We start from the raw sequence: 24,964 nt of genomic DNA, 5'->3' as shown, positions 1-24,964 counted from the left end.
ATGTGTAGCTAACATATAGTTATGACGTTCACAAAATACAGCAATCACTCCAGCATCCAGAAACTATAAAAGACCAGTCTACATTTCCTTAGATGACTGTAGTTACTCCCAACCCTGAAAAGCTGTCAGATCCCATCTGGAAAGCCCTCTACGCTAATCCAGCTGCTGCAGTCAGCCCGTTACATGCAGGTTACACACAGCGGGGAGGCCCAGCAGAGAACTGCTCTGCCCAGCCCGAGTCATGCTCCCTTGAAATGGTGCCATTCAGAAGGCTATGTGTCCAGGGAGGCAAACTCCTCTTATAACCCCCAAAGTAGCACAAAAAACACTGGCGCGACAATACAACAAACGCCACAACTACTTTTTGGTAAAATAAGCATTTTCCATAAGGCACACTGACACTCCCCCAGTGAAAGAGGTATTAGCCTCATTCAGCTAGTGCAGAAACAGAAGGGCCAGCCCCTTCCTAAGTTCTCAGAGCAGTAAGAGGGAAGGGTTACGCCCCTCCCAGGTGGGCCTGAGGCCAAGCCCATCACACCGCCTCCTACCAGGATGTGTCCCTGGACAAGCATCACTCGCCTGTGCCGGCTCACTGAGAAGGGAATTCCAAAGCAGCAAAGTGTCTGTCTGTGGGAAATGGGAGTATGCTGGAATGCAAGTATTCCTTCTGCCAAATTTCTTTCCTCTTCTTTTTTAAGGCACTGATCTCTGAGTGGAGACTGTCATTGAATGCTAGTTGTCAATCTTAAATGGCTGGCAGGGAACATGACTCCTAGAAGACCCAAGCCCCCAGCAACCTGAAAGCATGAGTGAGTACTATTTCCCTGACAGCAAAACTTTCCCCACGAAGAAAAAAAGGATATCAGAAAAGAGGAACAGACTGGGGGAGAAAGGGCTAGGGAAAATCTACCAAAAGCCACAATTCTTCCTATTCCATTAAGTTTATTTAATAAATAGCCAATGACTTTTTGTTCCTGAATTTGTTTCCTGTATTTTCAGGGGGTTGGAGGAGCCAAATATTTCAATAGACTTGGAGATGAAAAAATAATTAACTGCAACCCCAATGCTTCAAATACATATGAAGTACAGGCACACTTCATTTTACTGTTTCACTTTACTGCACTTTGCGGATACTGTGTTTTCACACGACCCTCCACCAGCAGAAAGATTATGACTCGCTGAAGGTTCAGGTGATGGTCAGCATTTTTCAGCAATAAAGTATTTTTTAATTAAAGTATGTACTTTTATAAAGACACGATGCTACTGCACACTTAGACTACAGTACAGTGTAAACATAACTTTTATATGCACTGGGAAACCAAACATTCTTGTGACTCACTTCACGGCATTATTCGCTCTATTGCGGTGGTCTGGAACTGGTCCCGCACTATCTCTGCGGTATGCCTGTACTCATAAAGGTTTCCAGGGGTCTGTACAGAAAGCGTTATAAGAGACAGTAATAAAGGATTCCCACTGCACTACCGGTGCGCATGTAAGCAGATCAAACCAGTTATGAATAGATAAAATCCGCTGTAGTTATTTATCCAAGGTGGTCCCTGCTTAAATGGAGCTACACTAACATTCAGCAAGAGCCTAACTCTTAATTTCAGTTAAGGAAGGTCAGAATTTATCTCATCAGCAACGCCCTTCAAAACCCCAGCTCTGGCTAAGATTTGGTGTGTTGGGGAATCACATTATCTCCATCTTCCTGTTCGCAAAGTAGAGAAATACTTACTTGGATCATCTTACTATTTTAAGAAAATCCATCACTGTTTATAAAGCACTTTGCCCTTCCACAAACCTTCTGACTGAAATTCAGAACACTCATTTTTAAAATCCCGTGATTTCCCAGGACTTAGTTCTAAAGATAATATGCTCCACGGAGCCCGTCGCTCTTCACCGTCTTAACATTCCGTAAATGGTCTAGAGCAGCCCCACAGACTTGCTGGACGACAAGGATGACAATATTCTACCCCCGCTTCACTTTCGTCCCACCCTAGAGAGAAGATTGAATTGTCTTACTTGTATCTGATCTTTTCGTCCATGTCTTGAGGCGGTTCTTCTATAACGAATGAGACTAAGTCTTCGAGACATTCTGCTTTTAACAGAAACTCAATAAGTTTGCGGTTCTGAGCTTTACATTCCTGTAAAACATCTTCCTCATCCATTAACTCCTTCAGTGTTACATCTTCTCTTTCTAGAAGTGTGTCTATGTGGGATGATGAGTGAAGATCAAATTTCCAAAACATGCTGGTCTAAACAAAATGCAGAGAGTATTTCAAATAAAATTTCAACTTCATATTAATTTCCCAAAATTCAAACTTCAGTTTAGTTTCACAGTCTAAAATGCCAACTTGGGTCACAAAAGTAAAATAAGCTTCATAGTGAACCTATAAAATACTTCTTAAATAAGTAAAATTGGCAGGATATTTTCCTTCTCAGAAAAGAAAATTTTTACTGATAAAAAATTTTGACCTGAAGGGAGGAAGATCCAAGATGGCGCCATGAGTAGTCCTCTTTGTCTTTCCCCCTTCGAGTCTACAATTATTTGGACACTTATCGCTTGACAAAGGATATCCTGACAGCATCTCAGGACGTCTGAGATACCCACGCGACTATACATCGGAAGGCGGACAGACTTTCCTCTGGGAGGATGTGGAAATAGGTGAAAACTCTCCGACCCCGACGAGCAGCCTAGTACCCACAAGCGGCTTTCTTCCAACGGACGCCCCCAGAGGATCTACACACATCTAGGGCAGGAGCGAACACACAGCAGAGGAGCGACGGTGGAAACAGGTGACCAGAACCCTACCTAAACCCCCCGCAATTACTCCTAAACGCAGAGGGAAACTTTGGAGTTGCACACCGGAGCCCGCGGGGAGACCCCGCCTGGTGTTCGCGGCGCCCGGAGGGTCCCAGAGAGAGTCGCTGAGGGTACGGAGGTCTCCCAGCTGCCGTTGCCCGCCCTGTGGGAGTAGGGATTGCCGGAGATCTCGGAGAGGACCGGGGCTGGGGGAAGTTTCAAAGGCCGGCTCTGCAACCCAGAGGGGAAGCTCCGGAGTTCCGCCCGGGCAGCAGACAAAACTCTCTGTCTGCCATTAGCAGAGGGGCCACACCCAGCATTCACGGCTCCGGGAGAGGCCCGGAGAGAATCCCAGAGGGCGGGGCGACCCCCAGCTGCCGTTGCCCGCCCCGTGGGACTAGGGATAGCCGGAGATCTCGGAGAGGACTGGGGCTGGGGGGAGTTCCAGAGACCCAGCTTCGTAGCCTAGGGGGAAACCCTACAGGCTCACAGCAGCCTTAGGGAAAGCCTCTGCACAGCACCAGTAGAAGGCACCCAGCCACCAGCCACAAGGCTGGAAGACTCCAGGGCAAAAGCAGCATAGCTAGGTGAACTAACCACAGACTGTAGAAGATGCCAATAGCTCTCCTGCGACCCATAGAGGACAAGTGAGATTTTGTGGGTGCCGACAGCAACGGAGCGACAAATATAAGTGATCTCACCCCTGGCCGCTGGAAAAGCCCATAACACCGTTGCAGACCCCAAGGAGAGAGCACATCTAGGTGGGCTGCAACAGTAGGCACCAGCAGCCTGAAGCCCCCCTGTGACGGCCCCCACAGCAGAGGAGGGAATCCAAAGGGCCACTGTGGCTACGAGGAGGGGCCCAGGCCCAGTTAGCAACTGTGGACAGGGTTCCTGGTTGGTGCAGTATAAACAGCTGCTCCCCCACGGCAGCAGCTGAAACAAGTGAAAGGAGCAACTAAACTCTATCTCCATGCGGAGGCACAAATCAACAACATCAAGCAATATGAAAAAATACATTAAATCTCCAGAACAGAAAGAAAGTAACAAATACACAGAAAACAATCCCAAAGAAAATGAGATATATAACCTAAATGATGATGACTTCAAAACAGCCATCATTAAAATTCTCAATGAGTTAAGAGAGAATTCTGACCGACAACTCAACGAGTTCAGGAGCTATGTCACAAAAGAGTTTGATACGATAAAGAAGAACCAAACAGAAATATTGGAAATGAAGAACACAATAGAGGAGATTAAGAAAAATCTAGATGCTCTGAACAGTAGGGCCGATAATATGGAGGAAAGAATTAGCAATTTGGAAGATGGCAATATAGAATTGCTGCAGGCAGAGGAGGAGAGAGAAGTAAGACTAAAAAGAAATGAAGAAACTCTCCGAGAATTATCAGACACAATTAGGACATGCAATGTAAGGATTATAGGTATACCAGAGGGAGAAGAGAAGGAGAAAGGGGCAGAAAGCCTATTCAAAGAAATAATGGCTGAGAACTTCCCAAATCTGGTGAGGGAGATGGATCTTCAGGTGACAGAAGCCAATAGATCTCCAAACTTTATCAATGCAAGAAGACCAACTCCACGGCATATAGTAGTGAAGCTAGCAAAAGTCAACGACAAGGAGAAAATACTAAGGACAGCCAGGCAAAAGAAACTAACCTACAAAGGAACCCCCATCAGGCTATCAGCAGATTTCTCAGCAGAAACTTTACAGGCTAGAAGAGAGTGGAATGATATATTCAAAAATCTGAAGGACAAAAATCTACAGCCGAGAATTCTCTACCCAGCGAAAATATCCTTCAAATACGATGGAGAAATAAAAACTTTCCCAGACAAACAAAAATTAAGGGAGTTCATTGCCACAAAACCTCCTCTTCAGGAAATTCTCAGGAAAACCCTCATTCCTGAAAAATCCAAAAAAGGAAAGGGGCTACAAAACCAAGAGCAGAGGAGATAAGTAGAAGGACAACAACAGAGAGTAGCAGCTCTACATCAGAACAGATTAAACCATGGGACGAGAAACAAAGGAAACTGAAGAAAACCGGAAAACAAGACACAAAATGGTGGTGGTAGGCCCCCACATCTCAATAATCACTCTAAATGTAAATGGATTGGACTCCCCAATCAAAAGACACAGAGTGGCAGGATGGATCAAAGAACAAGATCCAACAATATGCTGCCTCCAGGAAACACACCTCAGCCCCAAAGACAAACACAGACTCAGAGTCAAGGGATGGAGAACAATACTCCAAGCTAATAATGAACAAAAGAAAGCAGGTGTCGCTATACTAATATAAGACAAGGTAGATTTCAAAGCAAAACAGATAAAGAAAGATAAAGAGGGACAGTATATAATGATAAAAGGGACTCTCCACCAAGAAGACATAACACTTATAAACATCTACGCACCCAACACAGGAGCACCAAAATTTGTAAAGCAACTCTTAATAGAACTAAAAGAAGACATCAACAACAATACAATAATAGTAGGGGAGCTCAACACACCATTAACACCAATGGACAGAACATCCAGACAGAAAATCAACAAGGAAATAATAGAATTAAATGAAAAATTAGACCAGATGGACTTAATAGATATATATAGAACACTTCATCCAAAAACAGCAGGTTACACATTCTTCTCAAGTGCACATGGAACGTTCTCAAGGATTGACCATATTTTGGGAACCAAAGCAAACATCAATAAATACAAGAGAGTTGAAATAATATCAAGCATCTTTTCTGATCATAATGCTATTAAACTAGAAATCAACTACAAGAAAAAAGCAGAGAAAGGTGCAAAAATGTGGAGACTAAACAACACGTTTCTCAACAAACAATGGATCATTGAAGAAATTAAAGAAGAAATCAAATTTTATCTGGAGACTAATGAAAATGAGAACACGACATACCAAATCATTTGGGATGCAGCAAAAGCAGTCCTAAGAGGGAAATTCATCGCAATACAGGCTCACCTCACTAAACAAGAAAAAGCTCACATAAGCAACCTCAAACAACACCTAACGGAACTAGAAAAAGAAGAACAAACAAAGCCCAGAGTCAGTAGAAGGAGGGAAATAATAAAAATAAGAGCAGAAATAAACGATATTGAAACAAAAAAGACAATAGAAAGGATCAATGAAACAAAGAGTTGGTTCTTCGAAAGAATTAACAAAATTGACAAACCCCTAGCCAGACTCACCAAGAAAAGAAGAAAGCGCAAATTAATAAAATTAAGAATGAGAGAGGAGAAATCACAACAGATACCAATGAAATACAAGAGATCATAAGAGAATACTATGAAAAACTATATGCCAACAAATTGAACAACCTGGAAGAAATGGACAAATTCCTAGACTCCTACAATCTCCCCAAACTGAATCAGGAAGATATGGAGAATCTGAATAGGCCAATCACAAGTAAGGAAATAGAAACGGTAATCAAAAACCTCCCCAAAAATAAGAGTCCAGGACCAGACGGCTTCTCTGGAGAATTCTACCAAACATTCAAAGAAGACTTAATACCTATTCTCCTCAAACTGTTCCAGAAAATTGAGAAAGATGGAGAACTCCCTAACACATTCTATGAAGCCAACATCACTCTGATCCCCAAACCTGACAAGGACAACACAAAGAAGAACTACAGGCCGATATCACTGATGAACATAGATGCAAAAATCCTCAACAAAATTTTGGCAAACCGATTACAGCAATACATCAAAAAGATTATACACCATGATCAAGTGGGATTTATACCAGGGACACAGGGATGGTTCAACATCCGCAAGTCAATCAACGTGATACACTACATCAACAAAATGAAAAACAAAAACCACATGATCATCTCAATAGACGCAGAGAAAGCATTCGACAAGATCCAACACCCATTTATGATAAAAACCCTCAGTAAAATGGGTATAGAAGGAAAGTACCTCAACATAATAAAGGCCATATATGATAGACCCACAGCCAACATCATACTCAATGGACAAAAGCTGAAAGCCATCCCTCTGAGGACAGGAACAAGACAAGGGTGCCCACTTTCACCACTCCTATTCAACATAGTACTGGAGGTGCTGGCCAGAGCAATTCGGCAGGAAAAAAAAATAAAAGGAATCCAAATAGGTAACGAAGAAGTAAAACTCGCGTTGTTTGCAGACGACATGATCTTATACATAGAAAACCCCAAAGAATCCACAGAAAAACTATTAGAAATAATCAACAACTACAGCAAAGTAGCAGGGTATAAAATTAACGTGCATAAATCAGTAGCATTTCTATACACTAACAATAAACTAACAGAAAAAGAACTCAAGAACTCTATCCCATTCACAATCGCAACGAAAAGAATAAAATACCTTGGGATAAACTTAACCAAGGAAGTGAAGGATCTATACAATGAAAACTACAAGACTTTCTTGAAAGAAATAGGCGATGACATAAAGAGATGGAAAAACATTCCTTGCACATGGATTGGAAGAATAAACATAGTTAAAATGTCCATACTGCCTAAAGCAATATACAGATTCAATGCTATCCCAATCAGAATCCCAAGAACATTCTTCACAGAAATTGAACAAACAATCCTAAAATTCATATGGGGGAACAAAAGACCACGAATTGCTAAAGCAATCCTGAGCAAGAAAAACAAAGCCGGCGGAATCACAATCCCCGATTTCAAAACACACTACAAAGCTACAGTGATCAAAACAGCATGGTACTGGTACAAAAACAGGTCCACAGATCAATGGAACAGAATTGAAAGCCCAGAGATAAAACCACACATCTATGGACAGCTAATCTTCGACAAAGGAGCAGAGGGCCTACAATGGAGAAAAGAAAGTCTCTTCAACAAATGGTGCTGGGAAAACTGGACAGCCACATGCAAAAGATTGAAAATTGACCAGTCTTTTTACCACACACCAAAATAAACTCAAAATGGATCAAAGACCTAAAGATTAGGCCTGAGACAATAAGTCTTTTGGAAGAGAATATAGGCAGTACACTCTTTGACATCAGTTTCAAAAGAATCTTTTCGGACACTGTAACTCCTCAGTTGAGGGAAACAATAGAAAGAATAAACAAATGGGACTTCATCAGACTAAAGAGCTTCTTCAAGGCAAGGGAAAAAAGAATTGAAACAAAAAAACAGCTCACTAATTGGGAAAAAATATTTACAAGCCACTTATCCGACAAAGGGTTAATCTCCATAATATACAAAGAACTCACACGGCTTAACAACAAAAAAACAAACAACCCGATCAAAAAATGGGCAGAGGACATGAACAGACATTTCTCAAAAGAAGATATGAATATGGCCAATAGACACATGAAAAGATGTTCATCATCGCTAATCATCAGGGAAATGCAAATCAAAACTACACTAAGATATCACCTTACCCCCGTTAGATTGGCAAAAACATCCAAAACCAAGAACGACAAATGTTGGAGAGGTTGTGGAGAAAGAGGAACCCTCATACACTGTTGGTGGGAATGCAAACTGGTACAGCCACTACGGAAAACAGTATGGAGATTTCTCAAAAAGTTAAAAATAGAAATACCCTATGACCCAGCCATCCCATTACTGGGTATCTATCCTAAGACCCTGATATCAGAAATCTCAAGAGTCCGTTGCACCCCTATGTTCATCGCAGCATTATTTACAATAGCCAAGACATGGAACCAGCCTACATGCCCAGAAACTGATGATTGGATAAAGAAGATGTGGTATATATACACAATGGAATACTACTCAGCCATAAAAAAAGACAAAATTGGCCCATTCACAACAACGTGGATGGACCTCGAGGGTATTATGTTAACCGAAATAAGCCAGTCAGAGAAAGACGAACTCTATATGACTCCACTCATAGGTGGAAATTAGTATATTGAGAAGGAGATCTGATCGGTGGTTACCAGGGAAAAGGGGGGGTGGGGGGAGGGCACAGAGGGGGAAGTGGTGTACCCACAACATGACTAACAAAAATGTACAACTGAAATCTCACAAGGTTGTAATCTATCATAACATTAATAAAAAAAAAAAATTTTGACCTGAAAATGCTACAAGAAAGCTAAAATTTGGGATGATTTTAACCTGCAAAATTAATCCATCCATTCTTGGTTAAGAATTTAACACTGGGAAAGGAAGAAAGTAAACCCTTTCTTAAGGCTGAAGAACACATTCTTTCACACAACTAACATCTTCAGCAACAAATGACAAGCACTGAGACCTAAGCACCTAGCACCCTTCAGAACACTAAAGAATTAAGTAAATCACCACCACAAACCAGACTTTCAGCCACTGACAGCACTCACACGGCCAAAAGTCTGAAAGTCATAAAACGGTAAAACCTGTTCCACTTTTAATAAAGAAACTAAAAGCCCCGGAACCTAACCCCTGAGGAGTTAGAGAGACCAACTCGCCTCAGTTCCTGGGAAACGTGACAGCCAAGCCTACAGCAACGAGGCCACAGCGCCGCACGTCCACTCCCCCCGCACCTTCCCCCACAGCCACCTCGGCGATGAGAGCACAAGGTTTGCTTTCTCAAGCTGCTTTCCCTCCAGACTTAAAGAAGGTCCTTATCCGTTACAACTCGAAATATGAAACAGAGTCACAATATAATCTAAAGCTGCCGCGGCGAGACAACTGAAGGCCCCTTTTGACCAACAGGTGACAAGATGATGGCATCAAACACAAGCGCTGACTAGGGATATAACCATCCCCAAGTCATTCCTACTGTCAAAGACGTTCACGGTGAATTCGGAAGTTTGGTAGGACACACCTACTCCGTGAGGGCCCCAAATCGAAACCCCTAGGCCGGCCGCAGCCTCACTACCCACCTAGGAAGCGGCCTCCGCCATCACTGCCACCCAAAAGCAAACTCATATCCACACGCGCCCATCTAAAATCCTGTGCTGGAAGACGCCAGGTAAAAGGAAGGCAACCGACATTTTTAGAAGGATACATTTTGCTAAATCCACCCACATCGGGTGGAATATACCCTGATTTGATACTTTCACGAAGATCTGCCTCAAAATAATATTTTTTAAAACAGGAGATCATGGAGGGCAAAATTTATTCATACTGCTAGTCATACTGACCAATCCAGAAATAAAAGAAAAAAACCGAACTGTACACCATAGCCATTACTCCAGGACACATAAAGGTATACCCACTTCACGTCACTGCACTGTTACGTATACGATCACAGTGTTTTAAAATATAAGAAGAGGGGCCAGCCTGGTGGCACAGCGCTTAAGTTCGCACGTTCTGCTTCAGCAGCCTGAGTTTGCCGGTTCGGATCCCAGGTGCAGACCCACACATGGTGTGGCAAGCCATGCTGTGGCAGGCGTCCCACATATAAAATAGAGGAAGACTGGCACAGATGTCAGCTCGGGGCCAATCCTCCTCAGCAAAAAGAGGAGGATTGGTGGCAGATGTCAGCTCAGGGCTAATCTTCCTCAAAAAAATAAATTGAGGATAAAATAAAATATAAGCAGAGTGTTAAGGAAGCGAGGGAAAAAAAAGGATTCCTTAAGTTTTAGGTAAGAATACTAAGAAATACGGTGTTATAAAAGTTGTCCCCATTTAAAAAAAAACTTTAAATATCTCAGAAGAGACATATGACAAGATGCTCACATCAATCAACAGCCACAGGACCAAAACACGGTTAGGGATGAGAAGCTACCATGACGGTTCGCATAACCACACTGGCAATGCCTCACGCAAGAGAAACCGGCGTGCAGGACCGAAGCCTGTTGAGATGACACAGCAGTGGCCCACCATATAAGGCACAGCTGTCTCTTTCCTCTTAATGATCAGGCCAATAATTATGTACAGAGACATCAGAGAACATGCTAGAAAAGCAATGTCACAACTCAGCACAGTCAGCAACCACCCACACTAGAGGCTAATAAGAGACCTCTCTCCTCCAAGATGAGGAGCGGGCAGAGCGCCTGGTGGGCACAGTAACACATTTGCTAATGAAAGAAAGAAACTTAGATAGTCACTCATTGCTTAAGGATGAGGATAGTTCTGAGAAACGTGTGCTTAGGTGACTGCGTCCCTGCGCGAACACCCCAGCGCGTGCTTACACAAACCTAGATGGTAGAGCCTACGCCACACGCGGGCCGTATGGTACTAGTCTTACGGGACCACCATCACACACGCGCTCCGTCGTTGACTGAAATGTCGCCATGCAGCACACAACTATGTCAACAACAGCAAGCTGCCCCCACTTCTAAGGCTACTACTAAGGAAATAAGGACAAAGACGATATACACAAAGCAAGAAAGGAACTTTGGGGAAAAGATGGCAAATAAATCTTATACATCAACGCTTCTTTGGTTTTCAGACTTGGGGAAAATGGGAAACAAAAAAAAACCTCTTAAGATTATGCCATTTTATCCTAACAAAATTGACAAGGAGAAAAAAAGAAAGATACCAAAAGATAACTCCAAAGGGCGGGTGCGGGGGGAGGCTTCCACTCCCACAAAGAGGAAGGAGAGAAGCTGTCCCTTGTTCGGGGCACAAAGTAATGCCGTCAGCACAGCCTCCCATGCTTCTGTTGGAGCAACGTGGCTCATTTATCTGTGAGTCTTTTAAATCACAAATTCTAAAAAAACTATACTTTTCCCCACACTCAGTATTAAGCTTCTGATGACTAAAGTAGCTACACTCAGCACAGCGCCCCTTCACGAGCGCACAGGTCGCAGGCCCAGCTCCGACTCCGAGCACGTGCCAACTTTCACTGTCCTCTAAGGACAGACACTGGCACGCAAGCTCCAGTTTAGCTGAAGCAGCAAAATCAGCCTAAAGAACAATCATTCGTGTCAGTCCATCTTGTGTTCAAAGCTGATCATGGAAATCTGGATCCTAGGATGTCTACAGATTGACGACACAGCTCACTCTACTCACGTTCAATTCTTTGGCCGGGTCGCTGACTGAGTGCTGAGCAGGCACACTCAAACACCTTCCCACACCCCGTGACCCAGCGGGGGCAAGGCAGTACGTGTTTATTTTGGTCTGTAGGCCAAATTTCTGATAAAAATTTAAAAAGTCAAAGTAAGAAAACCGCGCATAGTTAATCATGTAGCTTGAAGACTTCATTAAAATTAGGTCTCATTTAAAGTATCGTGTCTTTTTATTTTTTGTAATCCCACATATAGGTAAGATACTAAGAAATAAATCACAGAAAAGCAAATCTGATATCTAGCCCTTATTATTAGCTAACTATAAACAAAATATACACTCATATTCATCACATGAAAACTATAAATGTCTACAAACTAGAAAAAGTCACACTCCTAAATGATGGATCAAGATATAAATATTTACTTCAAGTAAAAACTGACTTCCAAAATTTTAACTTTGAAAAGGTTACTCATTAAGTACCGGATTTATAAAGAAGACCAGTAACTATCCATGCTGAAATAAGCGCAGGAGTTGGCAAACTGCAGCCCACAGACCAAACCCAGCCCCCAGCCCGCAAGTGAAGAACGGCTCTGAGACTTTTAGAGGGTTGCTTTAGGAAAAGAGAAGACTACGCGACAGCCCACAGCGCAGCCCGCAAGGCCTGAACTAGACTCTCTGGTCCTTTAGGGAAAACATGCAGCGCCCCTTGCTCACGAGGAAAGAGAGGCCCCCCAACACTAACCCCCCTTTCCGCTCCCTCTGAACCCGCACGGCCATCCGCCCCCGTGCTCAGCCTGGCCCGCGGGACTGGCCACCGCAGCCAGGGTCCGCTCCTCGGGCCCTCACCCAGACCAGCACCTCCTCAGGCGGGCACGTACGGCTGCGTGACAAAGTCTTCTCCAATGTGCCATGAACCATAAGAACCTCCATGAGCTCTCCCCTGCAGCTGGCTGGATGCCAATGACCAAAAAAAAGGCCCTAAGGGACAGCAGAGCCAAAGAAAGGAAGAAAGCTGCCTGCCAAGCTGAGAGCCTGCCTTCGGCTGCGTTCCAAGGAGCCGTCGGACACCTGGTCCGCGTGCCAACAGTAGGTGACCCGACCAACCAGCTCCTCCAATCCCCCGAGCCCGCGACTTCATCTTTCATTAAACTTAAACAGGAGAAAAGGAATTCTTTAGCAACTACCTGTTTTAAAACGCCTAACTTTTGCATTCCACTATCCCGAATTAGAGCAGCATTTTTCAAATCAGAACACTCTGAAATACACATTTCTGCAGTGTATTTTCTTTACATTGGGTGTACTACAAACTTAAAATATAACCACAGGAAACTCCTTAAGTAAACAGTATGGACTTTATCTTCTAGCCAACAGCAGTCAGTGGAGACGAAGGGCACGGGTAAATCAGTGATGCCGGTTTGGCCCCAGCTTCTGTCTGTGCCCTTTGAAGTAAACACGAGTGAGGGATGAGCGAAGTCACAAAGTTCAGCTGCCCAGCCCCTGAGGTAAAATGGAGTCCTTTGAAAAATGTAACTACTCTAAGATACTCAGAAACACTGAAAGGAGTCAGAGCTTCAACGGCTCGTTTTTAGTAAACATAAATACACTTTAAACTTCATATCCTAGCTGTACTTGAATGGGATTTAGGGATAAGAGGAATACAGTTTCTTAGAGCAAACCAAATCATGGGCTTTTAGAATCAGTAAGACAAAGAGGAAAGTGGAAAAACCAAACTACCCTCCATCTTTCTTCAAAATCCTAGAGTTGTTTTATAAGTTGGATTAAGTAGCTTGAAAACAGGTTTTCCACAAAAGGGCTGTAGATTAGGTGGGCACGTCACTGGGGAGTTCCTTGTCACCTGATGCCACAGAGGACAACCTCTGCTGTCCTCTGCCTTCCCCAGCACTTCAGACACAAGTGAACATCACCATCTGACATGTGCAAAAGAGGACCAAAGGATCCCTAACCCTATTCATCTCACAACTGCTTTACTTAGAGGTCCTCCGAAATTACTGAAAGACCCTCCTTCTCGGAAGCAAAATCTGGGCCATGACACCTTCATTTCAAAAGCAGCTAAGCAGCACACTTTGTTTCCGGGAGAAAAGGTGCTACCCTGTCTCTACAACACAGGACCTGGTGCGGTGATGTGGCTAAGTCCTCGGCCAGAGGTATGACCAGAACATCAGTCCCTCCGCAGAATGTGCCAAGGCAGTGCTGGCAGAGCAGTCAACGGCGGCCCAACTGTGGTTTGTGTAAACCACCTATAACCACTCGCTTTCACCAAATAAACAGCTGTTCCCCCTAAACACCTCGTTAGACTATAAGCATCTAAACAGACCTGGATTCCAATGCCAGCTCCACTACTGCAGGCCCTGAGGCCTCGGGAAAGCCACCTCACCTCACTAAGCCTCAGCACCCTCTCAAGCAAGCTGGCTGTGAGGAGTGGGTAAGAAAGGCCCAGTACGGTGGCTGGAACACGCAGGCACTCAGCAACTGGAGGCTACTATGCGAAAAACACACGCACCATTGAAGTCAGTGAGCTTCAAAGCAAGGCTTCCCAAGGGGCAGAGGACACACCTAGGGATGCTGTGAAAACGCAGTCTCAGATTCTGATTCAGGAAAGCAGGGGTCAAGCCTGAGACTGTGCGTCTCTAGAAACTTCCCAGATCCCGCTGCTGCCCTGGTCAGCAGTTAAACCCTGCTGACCATTTGTAACAAACTGCAGCAAGTACACTCAAAATAACTGTACCACATGAGAAACAGAGGAAAAGCATACTATGCCAACACGAGACTATGTTATTTATTTCAGAAACTCCCTGTGGACAAGCTGGTATTAGTGGGTTTTCTTTCAAGAGGACAGAAGCATAACTTACCACTTTCCAACAGGAGCCCAGAAAAAATGACACCACAAACATGCTAAAAGATAAACTACTGGAACTCTGAAGAGAGAAACTGCTGATCAAGCCAGCAACGAACGGGAAGTGAACTGTCGGGATGACAAGGAAGAGATTCAAGGAGTTTAATCCTCAAAATCCCCTACTCACGTCAACTACTCTACTTAAATTTAGCCGCTCCCTATCCAAGTAAGACAAACTCTCCTCTGCAAACCCCCAATCTACATCCTGCTATCAGCCGGGGAACAGGTGTACCCAGGGCTGGCCGGGCCCCAAGCAAGAGAGTCAAAGATTCAAACGACCTTCAGATAGTGAAGAATTTCAAGGGAGAGCAGAGCATCAGGGCAAACGCTCCCGGGTGAGGGCCCTGAGACACGGCCCGGAATCCTCATGATTCTGCATCCTAAGTATCCTAAGTGAGTCTCTGCTCTCTCATACTGCAGTCTCGCAATAAACGTGCATAAGATACTTCTAGTTTAAATAGTTGTAATTACCTAAACATACAGAGTACAAACTGCAAAAACAGGAGAAGCTGCTTCTACCCAAGACTGTACATGGGACAGACTTTAAGACAACAAAACGTGTTATAAATTTCTAATACTATTTCTTTAACATGTCCTATGAAGGGAGTATTCATAACAACTTTTTTCATGATCTTATACGAAGGCTCGCAAGCACACGCTGCCCCATTCAAGGCCTGCCCTCCTCAAGCCCCTGCAGCACTCCTCCAAGAGGGCACTGTCCAACAGAAACATCACGAGTTGCGTGTCAGCCACATCAGTCTAAAGTCTCCAGTAGCCACATGAAAAAAGTAAAAGAAATTGGCAAAATTAATTTCAGCAGTGTATTCTATTTAACTTCATATATCCAAATACTAGTATTTCAACAAGCAATTCTTTTGGTACTAAGTTTTAAAAATCCAGCTGTATTTTACACTTACAGCACATCTCAATTTGGACCAGCCACATTTCAAGTGCTCAAAAGTGTGACCAGAGGCTGCCACACTGGACAAGACAGCTCCAATTGTATGATCACTACAATTATGATTCAAAGTTTCTCTCCCGGTAAGGAAAATACCCCCTCCCAACCTCCTTCCACAGCCCAAGTCAACAGTGTAACCACCTTTTCCACACACAGGCCAATAACGGGGTGGGCGATGAGAGGTTATGCCCCATGTATTTCTTTTCTTTTAAAATATAAACATACACAAGAAATTATGTTTATTCTTCCATATATAACAACCCGGTCATGCTTCAACTCAAAAAAACAGGTCACAAGAAAACCAGAGCTGTTTTTTAGCCGCTACTCTCTAGGAATATTCATAGGAATAAAAGGGAAATTCTCACCTTCTTCACCCTGAAATCATGGAGAGGGCTAGATCTTGAATCAGGAGGGCCACAGTGGCTCATTATCCGTTTAGGTTTACTTGGGAACATTTTTAAATAGGTTCATGTCTCTGGGAATTTATTTCACTTCACACCCTAATTCAAAACTATTATGAAGAAGGAAAAAAAAATACCTAGGTCACTTAAACATCTTGGGAAACAATGATGTTTGATTATGTGAAAAAAAAAACTAGACTTCCCACTCATCCTGGAGACAAGTGAGCCTTCCTGGCCTCCATTTAGATTCAAAACAACTTGCTTATTCCACGAGCGGTAGACAAGTTTACCCCAAACTCTGGCCGAGTTTACGAGCAGCCTGGGAACAGGACGAAGTGAACAAACCAAGCTGCTGAAAGGCTGTTCTTACTGGCTCACCTACTCCTGCCAGCGGCCGACACCTGGAGTCCCAGGACTCCTTGCTGGGCTTGGATTCGGATATGGGGGGAACTCAGCCGCGCGGTATCTAAGGAGACCCAAACGGGAACTGCTGCGCTCAAGAAGAGTTAGTGGCTGCTCACTCAGTACAGTGAAAGCCGCAAGCCACTAAGAAGGTGACAGAGAGGAAAGTATCTATAAATAGGAGAATGCAGAGTCACTGTGAAGGGAGGTCACCTCTCAGTGCTCTAAGTTAACAGTAAACTTCCTGACAGCAAAGCTCAATGCCGAGGCAAACGTCACCATTTCACACGCAGAGGCAGAAACGTGGAACACGAGGGAGTAACAGCTGGCCTTTGAAGGCAGTTCTCGCTAAGTACTAAGGAAAAAGATCACAAGGACTGGAAAGTCCACCCAGTTACCGCTGCTCCATTCTTAGCAAAGGCACCCATTTCACACAGCTGCCCTCCCCGACCCCGTACCCAAAGGCTGCACTAATTAAATCAAATACCAGAGTGCCTATTAGAGATCACATATTTCTTCAGAGGAAAGGGCAATACAAACTCAGGGTTAGTTTCACTGTATTTGCTCTGCAACCACTTCCTCCAAAGAATGTGTCAAAAGCAATCAAGTTGCTACCATCCAGATATTCCAGAATCCTTCCGAGTTTTACCTTGTAATTTCTTTGATAGATGAGCTTTTCTTTGAGGGTAGTAAATAAAGAAGTCAAATTCATTTAATATGTGCTATATTAATCAATAGGTACTTTTAAAGCATTAATATGCATTGTACTGCAGAATACAGGAGTGATATGATAAAGAGTCCCTAACCCTTGAAGAAAACAATAAAACTGAAAACAGAGAAAATACAGAGAAGGAAAGGCATAAACTCCAAGTGTGCTCCATCGAAAGGGAGCTCAACAGAGGGGAGCGGGCCAGAAAGGACTTAACGATATGTAAGGCCTAGGCTGGGCATTGAAAGACAGGTAGGGTTGAGAAGGCGATGCAGACGCAAAAAGTATTCCAGGCCAAGAAAAATAAACCTGCAAGCACAGAGGATAGGAAGATCCAGTAGCTTCAGGAAATTCACAGCAGGGAGAAGGTCCTCATAACAAGGAGAAAGAGCCCTAGGAAGGCACTAGGAAAAAAGTGAGGCAACACCAGGCCAGATCTCAAATGGCCACGCATGGGTGCGGAGAGAGCAGTGCAGGCTCGCTGCAGAAGCAAAGAGGGAACCAGTGAGTTTTAACTGAGATAACTGTATATTAAAATATCTACAGTTGGGGCCAGCCCAGTGGTGCAGCGGTTAAGTTCTCACGTTCCGCTTTGGCGGCCCAGGGTTCGCCAGTTCCCGGGTACGGACATGGCATTGCCTGGCAAGCCATGCTGTGGTAGGCGACCCACGTATAAAACAAAGTAGAGGAAGATGGGCACGGATGTTAGCTCAGGGCCAGTGTTCCTCAGCAAAAAGAGGAGGATTGGCAGCAGTTAGCTCAGGGCTAATCTTCCCCCCCCCCAAAAAAAATCTACGGTAAAGATTAAGCAATGTATTTAATAACATACAGAAAGAAACAATTCTGAATCAAACTAGAGGAAAGCAACACAGGAGATGCCATTTAAGTTATGGCAAGGCCACTTTCAACAGAGCCTGTATGCACACAAACGGCAGGAGAGTGAAAGGGTCTAACCTGTTCTGGGTAAGGCCCAGCACCTGAACGTGGCTGAAATGTGGGACAGGGAAGGGAGTGCTGAAGACAAGGCCACCAAGGCGGACGCTGCAGGAACCGTTCACCGTGCTAAGACACAAACGACCATGGCACGTAAGATGAGGCAAATGAGCAAGAAGATCAGATCTATAGTTTAGATACCTAAGTGTCAACAACATGAAAGATGGGCTGGAAAGAGATGAGTCTAAAGAAAGAGCGACTGATCCAGAGACCTTTTTAAAAACTCACAGCAGACGGCAAGGCCCTGCAATGGCCTCTACTGTGAAAATCAACGTACCCCTAAGAGAGTTCACACTAAATTACCACTCCTCCTCTATCTCAGCCATGATTCCGCCACCTCAAAGCCCCAGCTGTCATGTTTTCTCCAGTCCTGGCTGTACCTGGGTATCAGATGATACAAACGTATGGCTTGCCTTTGGAATTCTTAGCTGCCTGGAAAATACACAACCCTCAGAAAGCAAGCGCCTACCCATACGCTGAGGCTAACCCTAAATACACTGCTAAGACGCCAAGGGCAAGACGAGAGGTACGATCTCATCACCCATTTCACTTCTATAGTCAAAAAGCCAACCGCCAAGCAAGAAAAATCCAGCCTGACTTTTGTCTCCTAGTTGACATTAAAGCAAGAACAGTAATGTGCCCCTCTACAAATTCTCATTAAGAAAACTCAAATGTACATGCATTTCTGTGCATTAATTTCCAAAACTTCAGTCCAAGCATATGCAAAGCATGACTTATTTATACTAAAAAGTTGTTTTTTTAAGTGAGAGTGAAGGGTAGGGAAGAAAAAAGACAAGTAATGAGGATGACACAATGGTAATCAAGTTTTTGCCAGGGAGCCTTGTTAGAGATCAAAGCAAGGAAGACCCAGCTGGATCTAGGTGCCTACTCTGTGTGCGAGTGTGCGTGCACACACATGCTGGAGGGGAGGGTGTAGGTGACAGTATGATAAAAGTCAAAGTCAAATCAGAAAATTCTCATGGGCCCCAAATACAGGGTTTTCCATCTCAAGCATCCGGGGCTCTCTGAATCTCTCAAAGCAGGTAGGACCCATCGACAGACCTGAGTGGGACATGAGAAAGCGGCAACGTGTATGCGCAGAGCAAGAGGACACGATGTGAGCGGCACGGCTGCTGTCTGCAAGAACACGAAACAGCTTCTCAGGCTCGGAACCGCAGGGAGGAAGCGGGGTCCGAGAAGGCAGGACTGGCGTGAGAGCTGCACAGCTGGAGAGAACTCTATACTGACACGGGGTGGGGGAAGACTTGGAAAACCCAACTTGTCCAAGTTTTCACTAAGTGAAAACAAGTTACATGCAGTTTGCAAGTCACCCAACTTGAAGCAGGTGACAGTGGCCTTTATTATTCATACATCTGCTACAGAAAGATGCCCAAAGAGAACAGGCTTTCCAAATCAGGTACAAATTCTAGAGCATATTGAGATACTTTTGAAAAAAGGCCAAAAAGAAACAGGCTTCAGGTTAAGAAGGAGCTAACTATCCCAGTTAATTTGTAGTTATAACCAATTCTGTAACAGAAGACAGAACTGGCAAATCGGTCACAAAAATCTTTAAAGGCCCTTTTTCCAGCTTTAGCTATTATTTTCAATCTTCCTTGCCCAGCAAACTTTCATCAGACTGTGTAGAGCATCAGGACTACCTCAGCAGCCCCTGGAGGAGCAGTAATGAACTGCTAACCTGCAGGAAGTGCTCTCCTTCACGCCTGCTTTACCAGCACGCACCGGAAGTGCAAGGAAAGGAAAAGCAGACTCAAGGACTGTCGAGCTCTGCTCAGGAACCAAAGTTCAGAGTAGAATATGAGCACCGAATTGTTCTTATGGTCTTTATAGCTCCTCATGAAAAACAACCTTCAACTTCTTCCAGCTATTCCACAATAACATGAACTGCCCTGACACTGCAACTTTCTATTAAAGGTAGAAACATGACTAATACCAGCTACCAATTATTAAGTGCCTACCATATGCCAGACTCCAGGCTTGATGCTTTTAGATACATTATCCCTACCTCACAACAACCCTTCCAGGTTTTGTTTTCATTTTGTAGATGGCAAAATGAAGATTCTGAGAGGTCAGATGACCCACCTAAGACAAGAGTTAGTAAATATGCTAGCCAAAATGGGACTCAAACCCAGGTCTTTCAAGCTGCAAAGTCTGCGCTCTTTCCATACGGCACACTGCCACAGCCCCAGGTGGGAACAGCTGCTGAGAACTGGCCAAAACAGCAGCAACCCAGAGCACAAGGCGCCCCAGGCCAGCCTGCCTGTGTGCTCAGGCCTGCAGACGGCAAGAGCAGCGGGTCAACCGGAAATCACATGGCTCTTGAGATAGGCTCACAAATGGAAACTGCGTGTCTGCGTGTGCAGGGCAGAGAGTCATTTTACAGACAAGCTGGCTGGGCAGCTCAGCCTGCAGAGTATGGGTGGTGACACTAGAGGAGCTCAGCTCTCGTGGCCAGTGGTTCTATGAGAGTCGATGCACCAGGATACCACAGAAAACACAAGAGAATCAGCAAATAAACTTCTTTTTATACAAAAACTGAAAAACATGATGCGGGGGGCGTGGGGGCCACCAGGCATAAGAAAACTGTTCAAGTGAAGAATGAAACAAGTTCAAAGATTTTAGGTGATTACAAACTCAGCACCAAGCTCCATTCTGACGTGACTGACAAGCAGAGCCATCTCAGACAGCAGTCACGGATGCATCAGGTCTAGGAGCACGGCAGACACTAACCCTCCTGCAGCCGGCCCTGAGCAGACCACCTCTTGCCGGGAAACATCACGTCTTGTTCTGGGGAGGAAGAAGAGCCTGCCAACTACACAGCACCCAGAGAAACAACCAGGCCGGCAGAAGGACTCACCGCCCGGGGGGAAAAATAAGTAGCTGTGAATATCATAAGAGCTCTTTTATACTATCACGTTCAGCTCCCAAGGAGGGTGAACAGCAGCGATTGTTTGTGAGCAGGAAAGGCAGGAACTTGCAAAGATTAGGGCCACGACACACGTGAGGCCTGAGGCTGGAGGCACTCTGGCAAAGCCTGGAGGATCCTCTGCGAGGGCGACGGCAAAGGAGTTTCTGTTCTGCAGGAAGGCTGTACTTAGTGACCACCATGTGTTTATAAATCTCTGCTCAAAGCCCGCTCGCTAGAACAGGCACGGCTCCATTTGCGCTGACACGGAGCCTAACGAGAAAATAGAAGGATTACGCAAGCTTGCAGATGCTTGGTGGGCTGAACCCCACACACTTCTGCACTCCTCTGGAACCTCTAGTAAAACAACAACAAAGGACAAAGAAAAGGAAACAACAGCCAAGGAGAATGCCAAGGAAGTCATGCAAAGACAGCAAATGGAGAAACAACTCAGGATCTAACACCAACTAACGGAAGTTTTAGAAGAACATATAATAATCCACCAACTCCCCTCACCAAAACAAATTCTCAGAGTGTAAAGAACGAGACTGTCCCCTCCAGGACCTGCACACGCCATCACAGGGAGTGGGGAAACAGTGCCTCTATGGCACAGGGTGACACTCCATGGTATCAAAGAGAAAGAGAGGAGATAAGCTTTTCTAGTGAGAAAAAACTTTAAAAAGGACTGGAAATCAAGAGTGACGTCAGCTTCCTCAATAAGAGGCCGTTTTCAGACAAGGAAGGTCTGAGAGACTTGCTCCCCATTTCTCAGGAAGCTACTGGAGCGTGGGCTTCACCAAAGCATGGCAATCACCCCTGAGGGGAAGACTCGGAATACAGGAGACCGGCGATCCGACACACCCAGCAGCAAAGACGCCTCCCAGAAGAAAGGAGAGGGGGACACTGCAGCCACAGAGCAGTCAGGAGGAGCCAGCCCTCAGTCAGGCAGGAGGCAGAGGGCTCTACAAGCACGTGTCCACGAAGGAGATGGATTGCTGGATGCAATGGGACCATGCTGCGAAGAGTTTTGCAAATTAAACCACAGATTTAGGAAATAGCTGGCCAAAACATGTATACTTTTAATATTGCTTTTCACCAAAGCTGAGCTTTCACTCTGCTGGAAGACGGGGAAGGGAAGGAGCTATACACATAGAAAAGCTAAGTCCTCACTTTCACAGTTAGAAGTTGGATAGATTAGAAATAGCCACCTATAGGCAAACGATTTAGAAATGCGGAAGGAAGTAAATATAAGAAAACAGCTGAGAGATGAAGGCAGCAGCCTCTGGTGAGTAATTTGGGGTTTGGGAGAGGACAGGATGGGAAAGATGGAGTAGATGACTGTTACTTTTTGTTATAAATCTTGTGATACTACTTGACTTTTTAAATTATGCACCTGTATAAACTATGTACGATAAAATGAAAATTATAACAAGAAAGAAAATATAACAGCAGTTAGTACCATCCCTGGCACTGAGTAAGGACTCTATAAATGTTAAGCTCAACCTGAAATCAGGCTAGCATGAAAGATTCGCTAACCTGCCGAGTCACACAGAAAGCTAAGACTATGAGGTGACTGCAGACACTCAGGATTCCTGTGTACAAACACAAGCAAACAGAGACAGAAAAATCCAGCCAAACCAACCAACCAACAACAAAACCCACAATGGGACCTTTCCATATTTAGGCCCTTTGTCACCCCATTCTTTCTGCCATAAGTGTGTGAAGCAACCCCAAACACCTGGGACTCCTTGGGGGTACAGTACTGAGATTGCCAAATCTGGTCCACCATCTATTTTTATACAGCCCCTCAGCAGAGAATGGTTTTTACATTTTTAATGGTTTGGGGGGGCTAAAAAAACCAAAAGAATGATACTCCATGACTTGTGAGAAGTCTGTGAAATTCAAATATTCACATGCATGAAGCGTGACTGGAACACAGCCACACCACGTCTCCAGCTGCTTTCACTCCACAAGGGCAGGGCCAAGTAACCGAAAGAGACCATATGTGGCACTCTCGTCACTGCCCTCAGCCTGGCGGAGCGCTCCACAAATCACAGTGACACGGTTATAACTCAACAGTGCTCTGAATGCCACCTGTTGTACCACGACATTTTATTATTACTAGTGCACATCCAACACATCAAAACAAAAAAAAGAAAAACTGAACTTCAAATGTTGTGCGTTTAAGGCACAGTGGGGTATGGATTATTTTGTTATGAAATTAGATAATGAAGCACTGTTTACTACGTAATCATACCATACCTGTGCTAAAAGAATACAATATTCGTCGACATTACCAGACTAAGCAGTCATCACAGTATTCCAAACTCAGGGAAGCAAAAGTCAGAAAAATTAGCACATTTAAAATTGGGTATCTCATAACAGCAGAATTTCCTCACAAAATTAAAAGATGAAAATGAAACTTCCAAGTTGGTTTCCAAGTGGTCTGTGAGCCAACCAAGAAAGCCAACGACGGTTCGCCTTGATTCTTGTTGAGTTCACAGATATGACTGATACAGCTCAGCTGTTGCTTATTTGAGGAGTCTGAAGTGATGAAAAATTAGTCTCTGAACAGTCCAGTGAAACAACTACAGGCAGAATGCTCTCAGAAGTTGACAAAAGACGAAATCACTACAACATGCAGCAGAATCTGCTATGATATGCTACAACTGACGGTGGTCAAATTATGTGTGGAGCAAACAAGGCTTAAGTGGACAAATTTACAAAACTTGTGAAAATGTGTTTAAACGTGTTTAAAGCTTATGGTTGCTCCTTCTATTTTCATCAGCAGGTACTTTGGGAGATTATTTTTAACTCCTCATGTATTATTGAACCAGTAATGTCAACAGTGAACTCAGCTATCATCAGTTCCTGACCCGTCCTATCAGACAGCAGCTTAATGGCTTGTCAAGGGTTAAGTTTTTTTTTGCAACTTTTTGAGCTCAGGGCCAAGACGGAAATCTTTCTGAATGAGAAGAACAGCCCTCACCCACTATTACATGAGACTGAGGAACTCTGGAAATTCACCTTTGATGAAGTCTTGATGTTTCTTAATGAATTCGACCTAAAACTACAAGGCAAAACGGCACTGATCTACGAACCTTACACTATGGTAGTCATTTCAACACTAACTTTGTCCGATTCATAAATTCAAGCTTCTTCACGCACTTCCTGTGCTGTCAGAAAAGTTAAAAAGTGAGATCCTCATTCCTACACAAATTTGCAGTGGATATATTTTCTGAGCTCAAACTACAGTTAAAAACAGCATTTTTCAGACCTTAATGTGAGTGTGAAGGAAATCCCCCTCTTTCAAAACCCATTTAGTTATGTAATTGAGGAGCTTTCACCTAACCTTCAACTGGAAAAGATTAATCTACAATGTAATGACAGACTAACAGGCAAATATCAGGAGAAGGATCGAATGGAATTCTATAAACACGTTCCAAAGGATGAATGCACTTGACTAAAACCATATGCCTGTGGACTGATAACACATGTGGCAGTACCTATCCATGGAAAAGAACATTTTCAAATATGAAACATAAAATCTCATTACAGATCAGCACAAACAGATTAGAGGGACATCTGCAATAGATTTTGAGAGGAGAATTCTAACTCTGAACACCATTTAGGTGAAATGTCATCCCCCTGGAAAAAGAATCCCATTCTTCTCATTAGTAGATCTGTATTACAGAAAATTGAATTATTTTTATATTTTGAATTTCATTAACAAAATCTGTGAAAATTTGTTTTCTCTTGTTACATAAATATCTTCATAATATCCTCTTTTTTGCCTCTTGATCCGCAAAACCGACAAGATTTACCACCTGAGCCTTTGCAACAAAAGCCTCGTCTGACGATCCCCAGTCTAGAGGAACCTCTAGCCACAGTCTGCTCCTCCTAGGGACCCTCCTCAACCACCTGGCCCTGATT

The 24,964-nt window shown here is 44.1% G+C and overlaps 1 protein-coding gene across 28 annotated transcripts in view; it reads right to left on the bottom strand.

The window, feature by feature from the left end:
• Positions 1–24,964, bottom strand: part of PPP6R3 (protein phosphatase 6 regulatory subunit 3) — a 146,562-nt gene that overhangs the window by 76,267 nt on the left and 45,331 nt on the right. For 22 of the 28 annotated variants that reach the window (XM_070488300.1, XM_014861615.3, XM_070488302.1 and 19 more), the window contains one exon: positions 2,023–2,255. The exons of the other annotated variants lie outside the window; for them this stretch is intronic. In XM_070488300.1, coding sequence (XP_070344401.1) covers positions 2,023–2,249 — 227 coding nt within the window. In that variant the 5' untranslated portion in view covers positions 2,250–2,255. The remainder of the gene's footprint in view (positions 1–2,022; positions 2,256–24,964) is intronic. 28 annotated transcript variants of the gene reach the window in all.

Source organism: Equus asinus, chromosome 17 (assembly GCF_041296235.1).
Source record: "Equus asinus isolate D_3611 breed Donkey chromosome 17, EquAss-T2T_v2, whole genome shotgun sequence".
In the NCBI taxonomy this organism is placed as follows: Eukaryota; Metazoa; Chordata; class Mammalia; order Perissodactyla; family Equidae; genus Equus; species Equus asinus.
The sequence above is the reverse complement of the archived record's forward strand: the minus strand, read 5'-3'. Positions and strand labels throughout refer to the sequence as shown.